This window comes from Diuraphis noxia, unplaced genomic scaffold (genome assembly GCF_037042655.1).
Source record: "Diuraphis noxia isolate RWA-SAM2 unplaced genomic scaffold, SU_Dnox_SAM2 contig0003, whole genome shotgun sequence".
Classification (NCBI taxonomy): domain Eukaryota; kingdom Metazoa; phylum Arthropoda; class Insecta; order Hemiptera; family Aphididae; genus Diuraphis; species Diuraphis noxia.
The window spans coordinates 60966047-60980340 of NW_028301713.1; the positions used below are offsets into that span (position 1 = coordinate 60966047).

Below are 14294 nucleotides of genomic sequence, written 5' to 3' on the forward strand. Positions count from 1 at the left end.
ACCTTGAAACCAAAATCGCCTTTATGATGTCTAAAGATCAAAATATAAAATAGCTGAACATAAACTAACGAATATTCAAATCATTTAATCATAATTCGTTTTAGAATACCTAAACTTTGTATTGTCACTTGTCAGCATCAGTGAGTGCCTTATTTACTTTGTCACGATATTAAATTAGTGCTCTAAGAATTAACCTGAAAAAAGTAATCAAGAGTATAATTATTAGCGGTATATTTTCCAAGACAGCCAATATATTTTATAATTATGTACATATTTTTATGCGTCCAAACAGCATCCACGGCAAATATAATCTTAGCAAGTTTCTCATTAATGTGTCAAGTGGCCCGATTACTCTTTATTAAAACAAAATGCATTATCAAGTGTGCCATGTATTGAATGAAAGAGGAGGTAGCGGTCACTGGTGATTGGCATATAGCTGGTTAACACGGCAGGATCAACATGAATACAATATTACGATAGCAATATTGTACAAATTTCATTAAAGTAATAACAAACCGTGCTTAACAATACGATTATATCACCATAAGGAACCATAATGTGAATGTGAAAGAATGTTTAGTTTATCTTATAATATTATTAGGTATACTTGCGGTGAGATGAGATAATATTATACGTCTTTATTACGGTTACCAGTAAAACTTTATGGTTTTCGATTCGAAACGAACAATACGGGAGACACATCATGTATAAATATAACTTTAACAATAAAGTGTGTATCTTTTTTTCACTTCATGACTTTTCGCACATTGCCCTTTGTTGTTTATTGGGCCGTTGGTGGACAACAAATAATCAGACACGCTTCGGTCAGAGTGGGCGTCAAACAAAAAAAAAAAAAAAATTATTTTTACACTACCACCACAAACCGAACTGATGTAATAGTAGCCGGATGAAAAGGAAAAAAAACAAAAAACGAAACATCAATGCCTTTTATTTCCCATTATATTTTTCTTCAATGAATTTAATTTTTTTCGTGTAGGTACACACGATTACGAATAGTAATTACGTGGTAGACTTAAAGTGCATGTCGTGAGATTGAAAAAGATGAATAAAGAGAGAACGAAATAGAATAAAGTGAAAAGAGAAAAAAGGAAAGAATAATGGATTCACGAAAGGGTAATAAAGTTCGTTAGTTGTTTTTTTTTACTGTTTCTTTTCTCTCCTGCTTAATTCTGACGTCCAATTAAGACTGTTAGATCGACGACCTTACCAACCCTCGTAAGGCTGCCATCGGCTATAATACATAATATATACCCGTATACATCACCGGTAGACACATCTGTATATAAATAATTATATCCGTTGGGTTTTAATTAACCACCCTTCCGAGCTTCCCTTCTACTTTTTCGATCGACTCGATAACGGTAAAAAAACTTGCACAATGTCATAGTTTATTTTTGGTAAGTTGGTTTCATTGTATTCTATATTTAAGACGCAACGAAAAAGAAAGAAAAAATGACAAAATATTTAAGAACCTCTACAAAATCACCAATCCCGATTTCCAAACATTAAAACTTCGTGGAAATATCAATCGATCGTATGAAATAAATCTTGGTAAAATTGGCTATTTTTTAAATATATACAGTGTTAATACAACATTGTAAATTATGAATACAATTGTATGAATATTATGTAAAAATGATATTTTTTCATATTTTTCTTAATTATTGGTATAAATTATTAAAAAATGATTATTTTAAGTTATGGACTATCACGACTAATATAGTAATATGCTATATTCATCAATTTTTTCTAATATTGGTAAATAGGAACCCCCATCCTGTAAATATACCACTTCTATTAAATTATTTTCATATTTTGTTTATTCTCTCAACAGCGTCATTACGGTTCTTTCGTTATCTAGCTGTTGCCCTCCTTTGTATTATAACAATACAACGATGGACCACATCTTGAATGTGCCTCCAGATAGTGTGCAAAATGAAAATGACAACAACGAATTTTAGTAATAAACATAAAAATGTGATGACCCCTTCGAAGCTTAAAGTATATAATTAATAAAATATATATATATGTGTGTGTATATACTCACGTCGAAGGTCCAACACGACGGATGCTTGTCGAGGATCCATTAGCTTCGTGTTTGATGCCTGGCACGTGAACACCGACCCGAAGTCGTGGCGGCTGACAGACGGCCAGTGCAATCTGTTTTCGATTGCGTTTATCGAGTTGTGTTCACACTCGTCGTCCACTACTTGGTCGTTTTTTAGCCACACGACTACCGGTGGAGGATTTCCTAAAAAATTATAACGGTCCCATGAGCCAAATTTCGTATTATTAGGTAGATAAATGATATGAGTGTTAATAAGTCCATTATATTATGTACGTATGTTAAATAGGATAAAACCATATTTCCAGATTATGTAATATGCTTATTTCTTACAGTGTACAATCTACACTATTATAATGTAAGAAACAACATTGTGTTTATGCGTCGCAGAGATCGTTTACGAATTAGTTTTTTCGATTTGGAAACGTTGCTGTAAGCTTTGAACAAGTGAATCCATGGCATAACGTGTTTAATTGTATTTTTATTACTATAGGAATGCATGAGAAAGGTACCCATACCTTTGAAAGTTGACATATCTGTCTATTTGGAAATGTGATATTTCTCATCCGTCTAGTTAAATTCGAGAAATGTTTAGTAATAATAATAATAATAGTAAAATGTTAGTTATTCAGAAGAATTTAGTATTATAGTTAAATACAAGCAAAATGGCAAAAGGTTTTAAAAAAAAAAAAAATTCGCTTATTTGAAAACAAGTCCAACACAAACGAATTCGTTTTTAATGCATGCAATTTCATCAACTAGTTCATTCAAAAATAAAAGTATTTTTGTGTGATTTAAATTGATTATAGTATAATATAGACTTTAAAAAAATACAATACTCCAATGTACCTTTTATTTTCAAAACTAATATTTTAAATTAATTTAATATTGAGAAGTTGTAATTTCACTCTCATAACTATTAATTTTGAACAATTTTGATAAACTCTATGACAAAGGAAGCTATTTTATGTGTACAAATAATAAATCGTATAAGTGTATATATAGTATATATAATATGATAACATTCAGAAACTGAACTACACAGGTCTACATTTTAAAATTGATACAATGATACTGGATTCTGAAAATAAACTTTCAGACCAAAACCTTTGATTTAACTATCTCTATTCAATTTAAGTCTTATAAATACGTGAAACAAAACTACCCTCCAAATATTTTAGGAACTTTCTAGAAGATACTTCTTATCAAACTATATTTGAGTATATTACTTACCTAATACCTTTGTCTTTTTTGAACACGTATAATTATTTTCATTAAAAATTTTTAATTTTATAAAACATATTCTACGATTGATTTTTTAGGTTAAAGTATAATTTATTTTACTGTAATGACCCTTATTATTACTTTTATAGTAAATAGTTTATAATAGTATAAACTTTTAAAGCGATTATTTAGAAGAATAAACGGTAAAAGGCATTAGTACATTTGAATCCCGCATTTTATAAATTATTTGTATTTTACAAAACAAGAAGTTATCATTATTTTATTTATAATTTTCTTATAACTAACACGAAGTACTAGTATTTTAACTATAAAATAATAGTGAATTGAAAATATTAAATAATACTTATCATAATATGGTATTAATAATCATAGCACGGCGTTTCGTATATACAATAAAAGTATATCAATGCCAACTTAACAAAATTGCTGACTTAATTATTATTAGTATTATTTTTAGCATATATTTACACATCAAACACAACTAGATACACGGTGTATTTTAGACCAAATATTTGTATATATTTTTAATGCTTTGAAAGTATTCTTTGATTTAATTTGTTTATAAAAATTATTGTAATTGATAGTTGCAATTAATACCCTAATAATGTTATATTGTTTTTAATTTGTACATCTTTTAATAATATTTCAGAATAAGTAATATAATATAATATTATGTTATGGACTTCATAAACAAAATGGATTTTTGTTAGATTTGACAATTGATCTTTCACTATATATTTTATATATTATATTTATGTATACGGGTTATGATAGAGTATTGAAAAAATAAAATAAAATGAAAATAAAACCTTTTATTCTCTTCTAAAAGGAGAAGATTACGGTACCACGTGCCTCAGCTGTTACCACCGACTTTCGATTGGGCAAATAAATAGTTGAATTAATATCGGCGATGAAAAGATGTATAGAGTTCCGAAGAATAGAGGTAAGGGATGACAGAATTGAAGAGGAACCAATGAAGTTCAATCGAGAAAAGACCCTAGAAATTGGATATTTAACTTGAACCTTCTGCGCTTTATAAATTAAGTGCAATTTATTCGGACAGGTGATATAAACATTTTTTTTTTTTTTTTTTAGCAATCTACCATCAGCACCAACTCATAAATTATAGTTTACCTATCTCCTTTTTTTTATCGATGCCTTTTTCTGAAAATGTCTTTGTGGACAGATCATAGGGATGGTCCAGTGCGTTTACCTCAAAATAATAATGTATAATCTCCCAGCGTTATTTTGAGCACATCTTTCACGTGTTACAACGTACAACTACACCTAAGTACGAATCACTATCCAACAACCCAATACAATACAGCGTTAATTTTACTATACATTCTACATTCGTGTTTTTTTGCGTGTGTAATAGTTATTTATCCATTTCAACGGAAATGCAACGTCCTCGTTAAAGATTCATATGTATTGTTTTTATTATTTATGTGTTTCCTACACCGTAACCTCTGAAGGATCCACGACGGTAAACCAATGTTGGCGTATGTTATAATTACCTACCTATTTATTATGTTCTATCTGTACTGTAGTACGCCCAGACAAATGATTCAATTTTATCCCATCGGGAGAAAATTACAAACTAAACTTTGCCAGTTTCATCCAACATGCGCATCTAAGACACAGGTAATAAGTAGTACCGAAAACAATATACATAAATACTGCCTAGGTGCGGCCGTGAGTCGAGATAACTACGTTTATAATTAACTGACCTCACGCTGACACAATAGTGTAGTGCATGCGGTAACAGTCTGTATAGTGTTGGTTAGGGCTGAAACACGAATCTGAAAAATTGTGGGATCATATCGATTTTAATATAGGCAACTATTTATGTACTTACACGATTCCAAAAACTAAATTTGTATATTATAAATAGTTTCTCTTGGTTTAAAATGCATTATTGTGCCATACAGAAAAACATGTATAAACATGTATAAACAAATTTAATATTATATTATTTTTGTAACGTACATATCGTTTTGTGCGATAGAATACTATGGCATTTTAAAAACACAACGTTTGGAAAAAAAAAAACATGATTTTATTTTGCACTTTCAATATTGTTGGATTTGTGCCATATTTGAATTTGATTTTATTTCCTTGTAATTCGAGATATACTTTGGAATAAGGTATAATAGATTTTTAGCGAATTCCATATGTTTAATTTCATACTAATATGTTTTTATATACTATGACAACATTATTATCAAACAAGTTCACACATTTAATTATATATGCTAAAATTAAATAAAATCTTACATATCAATAAGTATAATGAAGCAACTTGCAATTATTTCTTATTTAATAAAAATATAATCATTAAAAACTCGACAAATATTAACTTTAATTAAATACTAAATCATTTATCTATTTTAAAATTATTATATTAATTGTTTATACATAATTTATATTATAAATATACTTGACAATGATTCTCTTAAGTCCCTTAACGTTTCAATTATTATTAGGTATACTAATATTTATTAATACCATGAGTTATTATAATAATCTAAAATGACGAATTTCAAATAAATTGAATACCAACGTTTCATAAGAAATCATACGGAATCGTGTATATATGTAAATATGTTATGTATATAGTATATGAAATTTGTCGAATTGTATATAAATATTCAGTAAAATACTAACGGTTCCGCAATTTATGCGATCGATTTTTACAGATCTGCTGTAGTAGTCCAATAGAAACCATTCAAAGGAATATTTACTATATACAATGCGATTCTGTTTTTATCGATGATAATGGCGACGGTAGGTTTAAGGTTCGGGCCGTCTTCGTTTAGATTTTTTTTTACCGTCTTTGAGGTCTGACATCAACACATAAATGTGCCCCTTTGAAATGTATACAAAAATTCTCCCTTTAATCGCAACCATACAGTAGGTTTACCGTTATAACATAGCTAACATATCTATAAATATATGATACATTACTAGTGGCCTTCATCGGCATTAACCATGTCAAAGATTGTTTTTATTTTTTAAATATATTCGTAAAAATTATTTATCTAATTAAAATAATAATGATAATAATAATAATAATATAAAATAATGTGATACTAATGAAAAACATTTAGATAAACAAAATATTTTTTTTTTCATATGCTGACAAAAACCATGTTTAAACTACCCTTTAGCTACCTAACTATACATGAGTTAAACAAATAAATTGTAAACATATTCCAAGTATCAAGGAATCTATTGATATAACTCATATTATATCGGGTCTGGCATGAAGGGCTACTATTCAAATTATTATTTTTATCCACTCCGTTATTCCTCTTACTCAAATCTTTTCTATCAAACGTACTTTTTCAGTAAGATGTGAAGATGAAACTTCTGACCCACATCCTATTAAAGCAGGCGTCCCTCAAGGAAGTATTCTTTCCCCGACTCTCTATAATATATGTACAGTAGATCTACCACAATCTATAAAAACTACTATAGCTACCTTCGCCGATGACACAGCCATAATTTCAACTAACTCCGAAATAGCCACCACTACAAACAACTTCCAAGACCACCTAACCCAACTACAAGATTGGTTCAGCTTATAGAAAATTAAGATTAATAAAAATAAATCCACTCACATCACTTTTACCCTCAGGCCTACAACAATTCCTCCAGTTTACATAAATAACCAAACAATTCCCATTGCCGACTCCATTAAATACCTAGGACTCCTCCTCGACAAAAGACTAACTTGGGCGAATCACATCAAAGCTAAAAGAACTTCCCTTAATCTCAGGCTTCACAAATTAAGACCACTTCTTCGATCTAAAATCTCTTTAAATGATAAAACACTAATATATAAACAAATATTACGTCCAACAATGACTTACGGAATTCAACTGTGGGGTACACTAAAAATTCAAACCTAATCAAATTCCAAGCGTTCCAATCAATATATCTACGATCCTCTCTAATGCTCCCTGGTACGTCAGCAACCGCACCCTACATCATGATCTAAACATACCACCAATATCCACACTTGCCTCTTATCATTATAACAAATTTTATAAAAATACCTTTAACCATCCAAACCCAATCATATCTAAACTTTTTTCTTGTTCAATCCCTGATAACCCCCTCGTCGCCTCAAACGTAAATGCCCACGTGATTTATTAAAAAATGTCTAGTGCTATTATCATAAAGTTACCTCCCCACTTAGTTTAAATTGGAAGTACTGGACACTTCCTTCCCTCAAGATTTTCATGTCCTGTAATATATTTCATCATATTTATTTATTATATAAATTGTATATAGATTGTAAATTTTCTTAAATAAATAAAAAAAAAAACTCCCATTGAAAACAGTCCAGTGGTTTTTGAGCCTATTAACTCTGAATAAATCAACATTCATTTTTTAGTTGTATAACCCGACTTTACCAGTGAATAAATGAAGAAAAAAAATACAGCATTTTATAGGTGTATCTTAGTTTTAGTATACCTCAGTTTCCTGGAAAAATTAGGTCATTCTACTTGGCTCTTCGTGAACTAATTCAACCGAAATTGACAAGCGCCTGGAGTGGATTGAATATATAGCACTATTGGCATACATCAAACAGGATATAAACTACTATCTTAACTTTTATAACATTTCCAAGAACAATTTTAGATTTTTACTAGTTAATCAATAGTAGTCTGTGAGTATCAATATACGCTACAAACGTACAAGCAATCATCAGATTTGTTTAATCATCTAATTTATTTATTCTAAACCATAAATGTAACTATTTTATGCATACTTTTACCTCATCTGCCTAAATAACTAATGTCAACTATTTATACCAACAAAAATTTCCATTATAAATCTCGGTAACGCTACTCGAGCCTCACTTCTGTTTGGATCATCCAATCATGAATCTAAATCATCCAAGGACCCAAATAAATACACAAAACGTTTTATCAATTTCTTTCAATTTTTCAATTCCATCAGATTCAGCCAATCAAATTTAAATAAGTACATTGTACGTAAAGAATAATAATTTTACATGTTTAAATATATGTATTATGTCTCTTATATACGAATATATGAGGATATCTTAGGATTTGATGGACGGATTGAAACTTTTATATAAGTCTTATATATCAGAATTTGTACTGAAGTCTGAAATATATATTTAAAATTGGTGGATTTGTAAGTATACATGTCATTGATCAATACTTTATGTGCTTTGTTAATAATTTTGAAGTGTATATTATGGTGAAATGCTTCATGTTTATGTGTATGATTAACATATTTTTGAATTACAATAAAATAACAAAAGTCGTTTAAGGAGAAATCGTTGTTTTATATTTTAAAATCCGATTTCAATGATATTTAAGCTTCAAAGCCGAATATTAAACATTTTTATTCTGCTCCAATAAGTGACGATAAACATAAATAATGTAAAAAGTCAACCCATTGCACTATTAATACATTCATTGTTCCACTCAGAATCTAATACCGAAATTATGTTGATATAGGTACTTAATATCAACAATGTGAAATGCGTGCTAGTTCATTTCGCAAGCATAAAAGATGTTTTCATTTTAATGAACAATTAGAAAAGAAAATATTTTATCCAAAAAATCTCAAAAATCTTTGACAATATCAAAAATGTAATTCATAAAAAAAGAAAAAATAGGTAATCCTCGTTAAGTATCTATAATAAAAATAATGTGGTATTTCCATGATTAAGAAATAAATTCATCATTAATCTCTATACCACTTGACTCTGCAGTCAAATAATTGAATACAAATAGCAATACAAACGATAAATACAATAGGTATGCACTTAAAATTAAAAAAAATGTGCAATATAAAATATATTTTTTAATAGAACCCACAGATTTTATAGACAAATCATTAAGTTCTCGAATTGAACCATAATTTAAATAAATATGCCTATTTCTTATAAAAATGTACAAAATAGCGTTTGTGTCCCAAGCACTGAATCATAATAACAGATCATTTTCCAGTGGTCTGTTGAGTGACATTTTTAAAGTAATGATGACTCCAACACTTCACCAAATGACACGTATTCAAGACGCTTGGCCATGGGGTCGGAGTGGGAGTGAAGAATAGAGTGGAACAACAACAAATATAAATTCTTGGTGGACGGAGACAGAGGCGGAGTGGCTTGTGGGAGTATCTGGGAGGGGTGTCAAGGGAGACGCAACCAAAAGTCTACCACATTGCAACGACATTACATGACTTGGACGAAAGGTTTGGTTAGGTTTAGCGAGCACAACTTGCACTTCTAAACGGCAAATTTATTTGCGATGTCTACACACGACGGAACGACTCGATCGTTAAACACCGAGGTCGTGATCAATTCTCGTGAGATCGAGAAGAAAAAATAATAGCTACATTATATTATTGTTGTACATTATACCGGAGAGTTATTTTTCCATTGTAACTGTCGTTGCTCTCGTGAGACCGGACTTACTACACAGTAGAGGTACTCTGCTATGCGCAAATATTACTACGTTATGCTATACGTAGGAATATTTAGGCATTGTTTATCGGATCGTTTTGTTTTACGACCGCCGTGGTAGACCGATGTGAGTTATTATTACTCCATCATCCCGAAAACCAATATTATTATTACCAGGGAAACAGACAGTCACAAACAATCGATGGTATATTATCATATAATTTTATATTTTTAATTTAAACGAGAAAAAATTGAACAAAAAAGTTCATACATCAGTGAGTGCGCAAAATAATATGATAAATTAGTGTGTGGATTCAGTAAAACAATATTAATACAAAACTATATAATATAATATATCAAACTACAATACTATTTGACTAATAGTCTTTGCTAATTTCTGAGCTATGCTGGTTGTTTTTTTCGTACTATTAAATTTAAAATAAAAATTTGGAGGAATTAAATATAACCATAAGAAATATCATTTGTGACAGTTATAACATGTAAGTATACAAGTGAATGATAATTTGTTTTTGTAATAAATATTATAAAAATGGGGTTAAATCAAAAAGTTTCATTTGACTTGAGTAATAATTTATGGTTAATTAGCCCATTGTTTACTTTGAGCTCCAATAAAAAATAACGATAACTGACTAAAAGAATCATTGATCAAATCTTGGTGGAATATTATTATCCAATTATTATTATTCGAATTGTTAGTTAATGTACTTTTAGAGTATATCAATATAAAATATTTATTGTATATATTACACTTATACAATAATAGAGTTGGCATACGATGGGTGTCTGATTTACGTATGCAATAAAAAATGTATAAAATTGAAGAGGGAATTAAATAATAATTAATTATGTAACTGGAGATTTTTGTATTTTATCATTGGGTAGTAGGTTAGGTAGGTATTCTAGTCAAAATATAAATATTGAATAATAACACAAATGAAAACGTATAAGAGGATAAAAAAAAAATAAAAATAAAAAATGGTGTTTTATAACATTATAATAATACCTATGCTGTATGAAACAAAATGTTAGCAGTAATTGGATAAATAACATATAATATACATTTTTTAAGTGTAATAAAATACAAAAAAACCTCATAAAATAAATTTTTTAGTAGTTTAGGGACAACGTATTATGAATACAGCTTAGTAATTTCAGAGTAAAATTCAAAGCATTTTTAAAATGTTCTTTTTTTAAATATTTTAAATTTAACAGTTATTGTTTTATTTGTTATTTAATTTTTTTCGATAAAAATATAGTGAACATAAGTTGTTTTATTTTTAAATTTACATTAGAAAATGATATTTTAAAGTCGATAAATATTGTTACAAATACGGATAATTTTCTGGATCCAATGATAATCGCTATTGACTTAATATTATATTATTGAATTTTATAAATTATATAATATTATATGACAATAAATTATAATATACGCATTAAAACTTTTTATTTACGACTTTACGATGTAATAAATTATTTGTATTCCTTATAAATGTACTTATTTCACTGATATCAGATCAACTGTTTTCCAATTAGTATAAAATAAGTAACTTACGTCAGAAACAAAAAAATACCAACAAAGTAATGAAATTATTTACAACCATACTTTTCAATCAGTTCAAATTTTATTTTTGTACATTGATTTATTTTTATTTTTATTATTATGAGGTAGTATATTATATTTAATTTAAATATAAATTTAATTAGTTAAGACTATTCATTGGTTAACAAATTTGTATATTATAATACCTAATACGTACATTATTCATCATATTCAAACTTAATATTATATCATATTATATTATTGTCTTATTTGATTAAGAAAAATTTTGATTTTAAACCCAAATAAATCCAAACTAATGAAAATACCCTCAATTAAATAATTTTAATCTGTTTTACTGGGGAATTATCGATTCCGCCGAAACTACCTGCTTAGGAAAAAGGTTTATATTGATTCCGCCGGCTATTAATTCCGCCGGCTACTGATTATAAAATCTACATATTGATTCCGCCGGCTATTAATTCCGCCGGCTACTGTTTATAAAATCTACATATTGATTCCGCCGGCTACTGATAGGTTAGGTTACTGATACGTTATTATAGCAATACGTACGGTTTGAAATAAAATGTTTTCAACACGCATAATATTATAAGAAACCCGATGGTTGTAAAAACATTAATTTTGCACGATATCAAAAATAGATTTATAGATTTATAAAATTTATAAATTCACTTATTAACTGTTTCCAAATATTACCAAAAGTAGTTATACACTTTAATTTTGAACTATATAGGTACAATTGTAATATTTTTATACAATTTATACTATATACAATTAACAATATGATATATTCAAATGTACATATTAATTAAATACTAATATTTTAATTTATAGTTGTATAATAATATATTAATATAATTATACTAAATAGACTATAAATTTTAAAATACATATACAAAGGGGGGATGAACAGTGTCCGGCGGAATCGATGTGTAAATATTGTAAACGGTAGCCGGCGGAATTAATAGCCGGCGGAATCGATATGCAGATATTATAAACGGTAGCCGGCGGAGTCAATAGCCGGCGGAATCGATATGCAGATATTATAAACGGTAGCCGGCGGAGTCAATAGCCGGCGGAATCGATGTAAAATCGGCGGAATCGATATACGCCCGTTTTACTTATTGTAATTTTTAATCTAAATATGTTTTTCTAAAATTGTAATTATGTTATTAGAAATAATTGAGTTTTAATAGATCGTTTTTTTAATTATCATTTTTATAATATTCCTAGTACCTAATAATAAAATAGCTTAATGTCTGTTTAAATTAAAAGAAAAGAACCTTCAAGTTTTTATTATTATTATTACATTAAATATTATCTTCTGAAATATCATAAAAATAAATTACAGTTTATACAATTAATATTGTAATTATCAAGTGCATAAAAAAACTTAAGTTTTTAATTCTTCAATAGTCAGTACCTATTAAAAAAAAAAAAAAAAGTACCTATTAAGTTGAAACAGTAGCCTTCTGGCCTGTTTCGTTGAAAGTGAATGACAACGCTCTGGTTAATGGTATCACTTTCTCTGTTTATTTTCACATAAATATTTATAATTATATACAGGACACGGGACCGATTCGCTAACCTAACCTAACCTAGCCAAGCTTGAGAGCGGGCTGCCGGATAAGACGAATTGTCACTACGAGCTGGAAAGTTCTGTCCTATCTACAGGTTAGGGTCATAATACAATACATGCAACATACAATCAGGGTATGGGGCCGATCACGGTTAGTGTCTAGCTATGAAGCGACTGTTATCGTGAATCTGACCCGGGAAGGCAAGCTCTCAAATGTGGCCGTGGGTGAATTGGGGAGAACAACCGTGTATTGCGTTGCCTGTGGTTTGTGTGAGGAACGTGGCTGTCTGATGATCTTATCTGGCCCGTTGACTGAGGCGTCGATTCGTACGGAAAGGGTGAGACGTTGCCCGCATGGGTGGCTCACGGTTCTTAAGGGAAATGCTCGTTCGGGATTCTCGTCGACGTTGTTTCGGGCAGCGGCTGGTCGTCGTGTCGCTTCGGTGTTCCTTCTTCTCTTCTTTTCTTCGTACTGGTTGACAATATGTTCCGGTAGAAGAAATTGTGTTTATTGAAGAAGAAAGGTAACTACGGTCGGAAAACGACCGGTATATAATCCGTGCGCCGTACTGACTAGTAAACTATCGTGTGAGCCGCCGTGATGTTTGTGTTTCCCGTCGGTACGGTTTTGTGTGCTATTAACTGGGTTTTTCGGTTATAGTCATGAGGAGGGTCTCGTTATATTATTCCTGATCTTCCCTATCCATGACAGTATTTGGTAAGTTGTTAGCGTAGTTGAAGAAACTTATATTTTGTAAAATAGCTCTGACTACTGTTTTTCTTGTATGGCGTGTTCTTATTGGTTGATATTGTGTAGTCCTGATACGGACTGTTTTAGTGAATGATGTACTGTTACAAAGTATTAGGTATGTATTAGAAAGCTTGGATCTCTGTTCTTGTTTAAAATGTAATTTTATTTATTTATTAGTTGATATTACAATAATAAAACAGTAAATAATATTTCAAGAACTTTTTTTGAATAATGGAAAGACAAATATTATGAATATTATTTTTTTTGTACAAGCCTATAATTTAATAATTCTTTTAAATACATTTACTTTAAGTTTGTTTCCGCTAACATTGAGAATATTTTAATATGCACATGTATAATGAAGTAAAATTACATTCAATTATAACACTTATAAATTGAAAAGCTTTGGTTATTAGTTTTTTGAACAAACAATTTCTGTTTGTATAATTCTGGTAAAAGAAAAGATTGAAGCATTTTAATTGTTTTAAAATAATGTTTTTTTATACTTTTATACTTTACGGGTAATAAAGTTCTTTAAAAGCTTAATTTTAAAAATTAAATACATTTATGCTTGTATGGTGAATTACTCATTATATA

The 14294-nt window shown here is 29.3% G+C and overlaps 1 protein-coding gene across 1 annotated transcript in view; it reads right to left on the reverse strand.

The window, feature by feature from the left end:
- Positions 1-14294, reverse strand: part of LOC107164872 (protein turtle homolog B-like) — a 349438-nt gene that overhangs the window by 102122 nt on the left and 233022 nt on the right. Inside the window, exon 5 of the mRNA XM_015512862.2 lies at positions 2069-2272. Within this exon, the coding sequence (XP_015368348.2) occupies positions 2069-2272 (204 nt within the window). The remainder of the gene's footprint in view (positions 1-2068; positions 2273-14294) is intronic.